This window comes from Phalacrocorax aristotelis, chromosome W (genome assembly GCF_949628215.1).
Source record: "Phalacrocorax aristotelis chromosome W, bGulAri2.1, whole genome shotgun sequence".
NCBI classification, from domain to species: Eukaryota; Metazoa; Chordata; class Aves; order Suliformes; family Phalacrocoracidae; genus Phalacrocorax; species Phalacrocorax aristotelis.
In genome coordinates this window covers 30134688-30144901 of record NC_134310.1, presented here as the reverse complement: position 1 = coordinate 30144901, position 10214 = coordinate 30134688, and the positions used below count along the sequence as shown (strand labels likewise).

Genomic DNA, 10214 nt, shown 5'->3' with positions numbered 1-10214 from the left:
CCCCTGCTATCAAGATGACATCTCCGATAGCCAATGGGGCGTTGGCGCGGGTGAGGCGGGCCGGGCAGCGCCGCCATTTTGTGAGTCTATAACACGGAGCGGTTGGGTTCGTTCCTGCTATTCCGGCGCCTCCACTCCCTTCCCGACGGGTCTCCTCCGTGTGCAATGGACGGGTGAGTCCCCGCCGGCCCGGGCCTCGGCTCGGGCGGCACCGCGCCGGCGGCCGGGGGGCGCCGTTGCCGGACCTTTCCTGGGGTGTGGAGGAGGGGGAGAAGGCGGCCGAGGTTCGGGACCCGCGTCGGGGGCCGGGGCGTTACCTGAGGGGGGGGGGGGGGGGGGGGGGGCGCCGAGGGCGCGGCCGGGCCGCCCGGCGGAGGCGAAGCGGCAAGGGGAGGGGGCGGCCGCCGGCGGTGCGGGAGGGGGGTTTCCCGCGGGGGCCGCCCTCCCGGAGCCCCTCGCCGCGGCGGAGTGGGGGTGGGTGGGGGGGGCGGCCCCGGAGGCGGCCCCAGCTCCGCGGCCGCCGCCCCGACGCGGCGCCTCGTGCGGACCGGCCGCCGCGCGCGCTCCCGCCGCCTCCCTCCCCCCCGCCTCGTGGTTGCCCCCCGCCGGGGGGAACCGCTCCGTCCGTACCGGCTGTGGGGGGGGAGGGTCCCGCCCGGGGGGAGCCGCTCCGTGCTGGGGGATCCCGCCTGGGGCGCGGCCGCCCCGTCCCCGCCAGGGCTGTGGGCGGGGGCGCCCGGCCGGCTGCGGAGGCGGGGGCCCCCGAGCTCGGCGCGGCTCCGTGGCGGGCCGGCCCCGCGGGTAAGGCGGGGGGGGGTGGGTGGGGGTGGGGGGGGCCACACCTGGGCGGGTGGGGGGGCGCACCGGGGCTGGCAGCTGATTCACGCCGGGGCCTCGCTCCTATTGTCTGGCGCTTTCGCAAGCGGGGGGGCGGGGGTGTGTGTTTCTCGCTGGATTTCCTTTTGTGAGCAGCTTTTCGGTGAGCACAAGTTTCGCATCAGCTTCCCGGGAGCCGTGATGCCGGCGGGCGGCGGCGCTCCCAGCGCGGCGCTACCTGCGGCCCGTAGGTAAAGCCGCGGCAGGGCCGCTCCTGCTCCGTCCGCCGTCTCCTGCCCGCCCCGGGACTCCTTCCAGAGACAACTTCCCTCCGTCACTGTTGGACTCGTGTAGTTTTTCTGGAGCGCAGCGCCTTTATCTTGGGCAGCACTGATTTCTCTTTAATCGCCACCTCATCCGGTGTCTCGCTTCAGAAGCGTTGGCTTTAAAACTGACTTTTGTTAAGGCAATTCTGTCAGAAACGAGGTCTCCGTAGTTCTCTTGTCTCGTGAGGCGTGTTGTTTTAGTGATCTCCGTTTTGTTTCTTTTAGAGCGCCGTAGTTAAAATACTTCAAAAGGCCTCCGAGTAAGCAGTTTGTTTTCCCAGAACCTTAAGTACGGGAAGCCCAAATTAGTGCCTCCTCGCTTCATGCCTCGGAACACTAGTCTGGTGAGAATTAGGCGTAGTCACATGTCTGGTTTTTTTACACACTGAAAAGGTGGAGTCTCAGTGTTGTTTTCATCCAAAAAAAAAAAAAGTTTCTTAATTTTCACAGCCCAGGGTGCAGTTCAGGTTGCTCCACTTTTTTTCTTTTTAAACGAGTTGCTCATCGTGTTGAATGATATTTGAAAAAAATAAGAATCTTCAGCACGTGAGATCATACATTCTAATGGCAAAAATCAGTTTATCAGCTGCCTTCACAGTAGTTCCTAGGAAAGCTGATTTACTGTGTATGTTAAAATAGTTGTTATTTCACTGTAGAAATTTTAGTAAACATACGAGCTGATCCATTATCTTTAGAAGATCTTGGTGCATGTTCTGCTTACCCTGTGAAAGCTGTCTCCTGCTGAAACTTGGAAAGCTGCTCCTGGAAATGGTTGTAATTTTTGCCGAGCTGGCAGTGAGTGGCCTCTCTGGCTACAGGCTGCTTCTGTCTGCTGCTCCTACCTAAACCGATACCTAGCTGTGCTTTTCAAGTGATCCTGTTTGAATAAGTTGCTTTGTTGCAGTATGCAAGGAGCTCGTGAGGGGAGTGCTGCTTTGGAAAATGACCTAGGGGTTTTACTGGTGCTGCTTAATTTTCCTCCTTATTACATAGGAATTACCCCATTCCATGTAAAACGTAATTTTTGTGAAAGGCTTTATTGCCTCTTCTTTTGCAAATGCACAAAGTTCTAACCCCCTACTTAAGGTTGATGTGGGACAAGAGGATGAAGCTTAAGATATGATAATTTATTGAGGGGTGTGTGTGTGAACTGGGAGTATATCGCACATTTCTTGAACAAAAATTCTTATGTGCTGTTGGTGCTTGTTTCATGTGGTATTTGTTATCAAACAAGTTACAACAATATTCCAGGAATCGATAATTCTTGGCAAATAAAACAGCTTTTCCTGTTGGAAAATTTTAAATACTATCCCCTGTTAAGGCTACTTTATGTAAAACATTTCCTGTGTGTGAGGCCCACGAGAGGAACAGGAAGTAAGAGAAATTGCTCTGGGGTAAGTTCGAGAGTTTTGGAAGCTTGGGAGATTCCCTGTTCTTATTAAGCTTTGCTGGAAATAATTTTTTTAAGGTGAAAATCACTGGGTTTCTGTACCTTAACTGAAGGAATGCGTACTCGTATTTAGAAATTCTAGTAGAATGGTTACAATTCTTTAAACTGATATGTGCAGATGGGTTTAATTAGTTCATTACTGCTGGCCCTCAAAGTGCAGCAAAACCCATCTGTCTTCATTGGTGACCAGACACCAGGGATTGCAAAGCCCAGTGTTCTCATACAGAGCGTTCTTTAAGTAGTTCACTTAATAAAAAAAAAAAAAAGAAGCTATCGCGTGGCTTCCTGGCAGCAGCCATTGGATCAGACTGTAACTCCAGCTGTAAATTGCTGGGTTATGATGACATGGCAGGTTGGGTTTGAAGAGGAAGTATGAGGAGCTGAGCTGGCTTATACTTGTGTTACGGCTTATTTGTGGAGCTGGTGAAATGTGAATGACTCAATAAGATCGAGCAGTATTTAATTCCCTGAAAAGTTATGAGTTGTTGCAGGAGGGTAGGGAAGCAAGAACCAGTAAATGCAAGTTCTCTAGCATTAAATCACTCTGTAGAATTGTTCTTGAGTACTTCAGATTTCATATTGTTGTTTTACGAATGACTGCCCTGCCTTCTGCTTCTCTACTGTGTATCCTTGACGTTGCTGCAGGTCTGTTAGCCAGCTGCTCTGTGCTCTGAAATGATGGTCAGCTCTTTGAAAGATAGGAGTTGAAACAGGCAGACCTGCATACATGTCAATCTAAAATGATCGTTTCTGCTTTCAGTTTTATGTTGCTGCTTTACAGTGGTTTGGAGTTCATTAAAAAATCTCATCTTCAGTGCAAGGGCATAACTGAAGTCCTTAGACTTTCCATAAAAGAGTAACACGTAGGTGCTGTAATAATCTGGAAGATGACCCAGGTACAAAAAGCCAAGCTGTAGATAAGTCATTCTGATTCCATCAGTGAGAGAAGTTGCTATAAGTAGATGTATTTTGTGATATACAACGTTCACTGCTGACAAGAGCTAGCACAAGGTGCTCGAAGTACAGCTAATGCTCTCTTTCATGCTAGTTAATCGGGAAGTCTCACTTTGAGGTTTAAGCATATAGGGTACAGTTTAATAACTCTGTTTTCCTTCAGATCTGTGTTAAGGAAATACTATTTGTTTTCCTAAGTAGAAAAGAATCGATAGAGCAATCTTGTGCACAGGCATGCCCCAATCTGGGAGCTGCCTGGACCTCTTCACGGCTCTTTGTACTTGCGCTGTGCCAGTCTGGCACTGGTCTGGCTCCAGTGGTGTCAGCATGGCTGGAGGGCTGCTGTAAGCCTGGCACGGGCTCTTGGCTCGGCTGGGAGAACAGCCCAGACTGGCGTCGTGTGTGCTGTCTGTCTGTGTACCACTGCAGCTCTAGCCTTAGTAGTCTTCACTATGGGCTCGATAATATCACTAGAGATGCCTCCTTACAGCCTAACAGAGGTTACTCCTTTGAATATAAGGTTGTTAAGAATTGCAGAAGTGAGTATTGGTGATGGAGTCGACTCTTGACACTTTTGCTCTTGGTTTAGGTAGAGGTGGTGTTCTAATTGCATCGCTTTCCTGTGAAGAACGCTAGGCTGTGTTAACTGTGGGGTTTTGGTCTTAGTCCCCCATGGTGCCCTTGCAAAAAGAGCAAGCTCCACTCTAGGAAGTGGAAGAGCTGCAGTTTTCTAGCACTGCTGGGTCTTGGGTCTTCACCACCACCATCTAATATTTTTTCTTTGTATAAACTGTCCTTGGCTCACTTGCAAAGACAACTGTGCACTTTGACTTGCTTTTTTCTTACTACTGTAAACTATGCTGGATATTTGTGGCAAACCTATCTAACTTTTTTAATCCTTTTCTTTCTTTTTTCTACAGCATTGTCCAAGATATAACAGTTGGTACAAAGGTAGGCACTTCTCACTTTTTCTCTCTTTTTACACTGCTCAGCATCTGACCTAGTTTTAGCCTTACCAAATGTAGATCTTTGGCTTTAAAGGGTTATTTCTGGTACCATGTAAATTGGTTTGAACCAGAAGGTAATTTAGTTTCATGTGCATTTAAAACTTTTGTTATGGCTCAGCTTTTAGCTCTTGGCATTTGGACATTGATGATCAACTGTAAAAAAAAAACAAAACAACACCAAACCACCACCAAAAATACACCAAAACTTAATTGCATTTATAAACAGCCCTTTCCCCTGCTAAAATGTCAAGCCATGCTTGTTATTTGTGCGCTAGACAATGCTTCTCAATGGAGAAATTGGTCCTTTTTCCTTTGAAAACTTCATTTCCTTTGTTTGTGTGAATTCCTGTTCAGTTATATGTCAAAAATCCTTCTGCCACAAAAAATTGAGTGTTTAGCTGTGGATTTTTCTCTTGCGAGTACAGTAAATATGACCTTTACCCTTCTACTCTCAGGTTTTGAAAGTGTGGAGTTAGGCCTGAAACTCAGAGTGCTGACAGGAGCCTCCTTATCTGCTGTAGGTGGTAATAGGCTGTTGTGTTCACAGGATAAAAGCTCGTTCCTGTGAAATGTTAAACTGGAATGTGCAGGGTAGACTGGTGCTCCTTCATGTACTAAAGGTTTTTCATTTTACTTCGTGAACATTGTAGCTGATGCTCTGGGATCAGGATTACAGTATGTTCAGCCCTGTGAGTTCTTTTTGTTAGCTAGTAAGTGTGTGAATGTTGGCCCTCAAAGTAGTGATCTGAGAGCTTATTTTAATGGCCCAAATTTTGTGTTGTTAGTGTCTTCGTTATTAACTAAGAAATAGTTGCGTGTGGCAACTTGAACGGTCTGGTGAAGTGATGCAGTGTGTGATAGGACTGATTTGAGGTAGAGCTGAGCGTGTGTAGTGTGAGCTCTGCTAGGTCTGCGTGCAGTAGGAGCATTAGAATTTGCTCCTGGGCAGCAAATAGTGTTTTGTGTTGGAAGTACAAAATCAGATGTGGCTGCCGTTAAGCACGGGCATGTTTCTGAGTGCTTTAGGGTTTCTGAGAAGCCCTGAACACATGAAGGGGCTCTATTTAACAGCTGTAGGAGAAAGGTAATTCTAACTTCTCGTATGATATTCTGAAATTTGAATTAATCGTAGTGCCATGATAGTGTCTGCTTCTGGTTGAGAATGCTATCTGCTGCAAGGAGTTCAGTTTGCCATCGGAGGAGGAGGAAAGGTTTGAGCCTGAACAATAAAGGGTGGTTAATTGTTCACAGCCATTATAAAAGGTGGACTGAGTCATCCCTTGACCGCTGTAGAGCAGTTTGATGCAACTAGTAAACTGGTTAATCTAGGTAAGGCCCCTCCGTTGGTTTTAGCAATGTGTAATTTGCAGCTTTAGGTTTCTGCAGCTTTAAGAAGTGGTTTTACATAACTAAACTTGACCAGGAAGCTTCTGAAACTGTAATTGTAGTCCTCAGTGAATCTTGAAAAGCTTCAGGATGTGGTAGTGTGTGCCTCATCACTCCCGTCTCTGGGGGTGGTTTCAGTCCCTGGTGCAGAACAGTCAGACGCCTGAACCAAGGACTGGAGAAATAGCATCCAAGTGCTTTCACTCGTAGCACAGGACAGAACCATAACCGTGATTATGCCGGTTGTACAGCGGGTGGGGAGTGGTGAGACAAAAGCGTGTGTCAGAAACGAGGTTTCTTGACAAGTCAGGTTTTGAGAAAGTTGAATCAAAACTTAGAGTGGCAGAGCAAAAAGGAAAGTTGACTCATCTTGATGAAGGTAAGTTTTTAAATTATTTTTGACATAGCCATGTTACCTGATTATGTTTAAGCCATCGAATACGTCAGTGTAGATCGTGTAATAGTACATTTGTTAATGTTACGGTGTAACGCGTTATATGTGTCATGGATTTGCTCAGGTGAGTTGGCACCCGTTTGCACGCAGCTAGGAGCAAAGCGACGGCTTCACGTAGGCCCGCCTCCTCTGCGTGGCTGTGCGCGGGTCAGCTTCGGCCAGACAGCTTCCCCGTACTCTGCTGCTCACGGTCCTCTGACCGCAGGGCTCTTGTGCAGAGCGGGGTTCAGGCATCTCTGTTTCAAAAAGCTGTGTAATCAAATAATCTATCAATTGCTGCTTACAAGTACGTACCTGTGTGGTAAGTGCGAAACCTCATTGGCTGCAGCTCTTCTGAAGTTGTGCTGTTGCTTCCACTTCAATCTGCCCTGCTTTGGTTTGCAAGTAAGTCGTTGAAGGGGACTGCAGGAGGTTTCTGTAATATCACAGAAGCATTTCAGTGTTGTTTTTGCTGAGATAACTACCATGATAGAGCCCTGTTCATCCATCAGCATTTGTTTGATCCCTGGGGCATCGCTGAAATCACTTCAAGGATTAACAGATTCCCTCCCTTCAGAAGCAGATGTTCCTTATAATTGCTTGATAACTTAAAGTAATGCTGTGGAACAGTTTTGTGATCTACTGACTTTATAAAACATTCATACAAACGAGATTCAGGTGGAGATAGAACTACTTTGTTCATGTCTGTTCTGACAGCTGTGCTCACAGGAGAGCTTGCTGGCCCAGCTCCTCATTTAGATATGAAAACTTGAGCTGGAAAACTTTTTAATCTGAAGTGTAAACTTACTCGTTCTTGCCATGTATGCACAAAGGAGGTAGGAATGGTACTCCATCCAGTTTAAGGTATGAGAAGATTACGGTCCCCAAAAGCTGTCAGCTCTTGTCGTCCCTCAGGTGGTATGTTACCGAGACACGGTAGGCCTTTTCAGTGTTCTGTTATTGACCAGAACGTCCCAAAGCTGGAGAATTCTCAGGCAAGTAGGAAAAGTACCTGAAACACTGCTGAGCAAATTGTCGAAGATAACTTAGTGGCCCCTCGGTTGTCTTCCTGCTGTAAGTGTTCCTGGTAGCTAAGCCGAACTTTGGAATTGAGGACTTTGTGAAAGTATGTTATCATTTTGATCTACTTCACTGTTTTAAAAGGCAGGGTGCTGGCACCTTTTTCTAGCATTTTCTCACATCCTTGATTTACATATCAAGGGTACTCACATCTGCTTCTAGTAGTTGTTCTGAGGTCCTCTTTGTATCTAGGTTCTGTAACTTAGGAAGCCCCCAGATGTTCTCATGGCTTACTGCTTGAGCTTGGGACTGCCTGATGGTCTTGTTTTTAATCAGGATGGTAATTGTAGTAGCTGTTCCTGGGCTTCACATTTAGCATAGTCTGCAGGCTCTTCAGTTTAAAGTGTGTGAATTTGTTTAGGAAGCTCATTACGGTTCTGGTATGGGGCTCTTAATGCACAGCCTTTTGGAATGTCCTGCAGATTACAAACACATGATTTAAGACTTATTTCATCCCATAATTTCATTGCTGTCTGAAAAAGAAGGAAGTATGCCTTAAAATGGAGGCACTGTATTTGAACTGAGGTACTGGATCTGACCCCTGCAGTCGCCTCTTCTTAAGTAATTTGACCAAGATCACTCTCTGTATCTCTTTTCCCTTTCTTTAATTTCCCCAGATATCACTAGCTCCTTAGGCTGTAATGGTCTCTGAGCAGGACTGACTTACTAGAAAGAGTATGCACTATGATAAGTTGTCATTCTTTGAGTAAAGCTGCATTTCAGTGACTGAAAAAGTGTCAGAATCGTTTAAGTTGCGCATCTTTTTGAAAGATGATGCTTCCAGGGGAAAAAAAGTGTACTTCTGTGGCATTTGGAAAGTTAATTTTTAAAACGGGGTTTGCTAGAGTGTGATCCAGGCTGACTGCATAGAAGTGATTTGTGATCAAGCCAGGATCTTTGCCATGGGAACAGTAATTATGGCTTCAGGCAGCAGGCCAAGAATGTTGTGAGGAAATTCCAGTCCCCTCCTATGGGTTTAGTTGGAGGCTGCAACAAGCTGGCTCTTGTGGCCCTAAACAGGCATGATCACACATGTCAGCCACATGTTGGTAGTGAGGTACATGGGTGTCTTTTGGCAAGCATCGTGTTGGCTGGATTTGGTAAATAGCTCGATCTAATCTGTGTTGCACACAGGTTTTATGCACCTGTGTCTTCAATTTATGGATAACTGTCCTTTGCAGGGCAATTGGTAAGCCCTCTGGTTGGATAATGAAAACTGTTTAAATCTGTATTAAGTTTAACAGGAATTTTAAGCTCTTGGGTGAAGCACAGATGCTAAGCAAGATTGCTACCGCAGACTTATCAGCAATTAGATCTGTTTAAAGCAGTTTCTCCATCACATCTAAACCATTTTTTTTGTGGAAGCTAGCTCAAATTACTTGCACTTGGAAAGGAAACAAGCTGTGACTCCTGTTGCAGATGAAAATGAAATTGTGAGAGACTCTAAAAAATGATCAGTTAATAGTCGTAGAAAATACTCTTTTAACCTCAGGCCTACTTTGCCCTCAGTCTGTGGTGATTTAAAAAAATAGCAAAATATTTAACACACATGAATTTATTCAACTTAATCTTTTTAATCCCACCAGCGTAGGCATAGGCTCTGGTCTCTGAGTCAGACATCCATATGAGTATTGTCAAAATAGAGAACAGGGATGTGTGGTGCCATGTTGTCATCTCGCACTAGCAACGAGAGTAGGCATTCTTTGAGCCCAAATTCTATGTGATTCTGGTAGAGCTGCCTTTCAAGCTTCATAGGAAAACTTGTTGAACACTGCTTAGTTCAGCAAGCGTGTTTTGGTAATCCCAGTGTAATGATTGCTTGGTGTGTGCCAAAGCCGGTTGTAGTTGTTACACAACCACAATTTAGATGTGATTGAATTAGTGTGGAGTTTCTTCTGAACCTGTGTGTTTGATTTGCCATTTTACAGGTTTGGGCACAAAATATCCGTTCATCGGTTCCATTTTCCCAAAGTGACTCACCCAGCAGTATTTCTTTCTGAATGTATTTGTATTAAGCTTTACCAAGGACCTCTCTGATCCACTACAATGACTTCAAAAAGCTCAAGGCTGACTACTAGTTAACTTTCAACTTGGGAACAGTATATCATAAAGCTTGGGTGTGTGCTGCCTGACAAAGCCAGAATGACTGCATTACTGCAGTGCTAGGAGTTGAGGAATTTGGGGCTATTTAAAATGGCCACACCTTTTATTTGCTCAAAGGGCAGGTTTGTTTCACAGAGTGTCTCCATAGTAGCAAGGACAGAGGAAGAAAGTCAGGGAGGGGCTGATGAGATGAGTGGGTTGAGGATCCGGCTTAGCTCTAAGGCCAGTGTGTGCTTGAGCTCATCGTGCATCTTATTGCAAAAGCTCACGTGGGGTTGCGTGAGCAGTTGCTTTAATGTAGCGCTTAAGTTTCTGGTGTCTTTTAGGAACTCGGAAATCTATCTGTATACTGTAGAAATAGTACCAGCTATTGTGGCAGTATGTATGGTGGGAAAAGAATTTTCCAATGCACGGAGTTCTTTGCAGTGCTCTGACCAACTAGCCTAGTTTCAAAGATGCTGAAAGTGTGTGTGTGTGTGTGTACCCAGTATGCTATTGTGAATCTTAGTGGGAAGTTTACCATGCTGGCCCTTTTGTAAAGGTGTTAGACTAAATCTTGTCCAGACAAGAGTGAGGTTGTAACAATTTAAAAAGCTTTAAGTGGTAGGTGACCAGTGCTTGCTGGCCCTGGCTGAGCAGAGCATAGTTTTAAAAACAAG

General features: G+C 46.1%; 1 protein-coding gene across 4 annotated transcripts in view; it reads left to right on the top strand.

Moving 5' to 3' along the window:
• Positions 1-18: 18 nt before the first annotated feature.
• PTBP1 (polypyrimidine tract binding protein 1) overlaps positions 19-10214 on the top strand; it is a 31513-nt gene continuing 21317 nt past the window's right edge. Inside the window, exons 1-2 of one of the 4 annotated variants that reach the window (XM_075077325.1) lie at positions 38-173; positions 4467-4497. In XM_075077325.1, the coding sequence (XP_074933426.1) occupies positions 166-173; positions 4467-4497 (39 nt within the window). In that variant the 5' untranslated portion in view covers positions 38-165. Of the gene's footprint in view, positions 174-4466; positions 4498-10214 lie in introns of all 4 variants that reach the window. The other 3 variants (XM_075077324.1, XM_075077327.1, XM_075077326.1) reach the window with 3 other exon arrangements.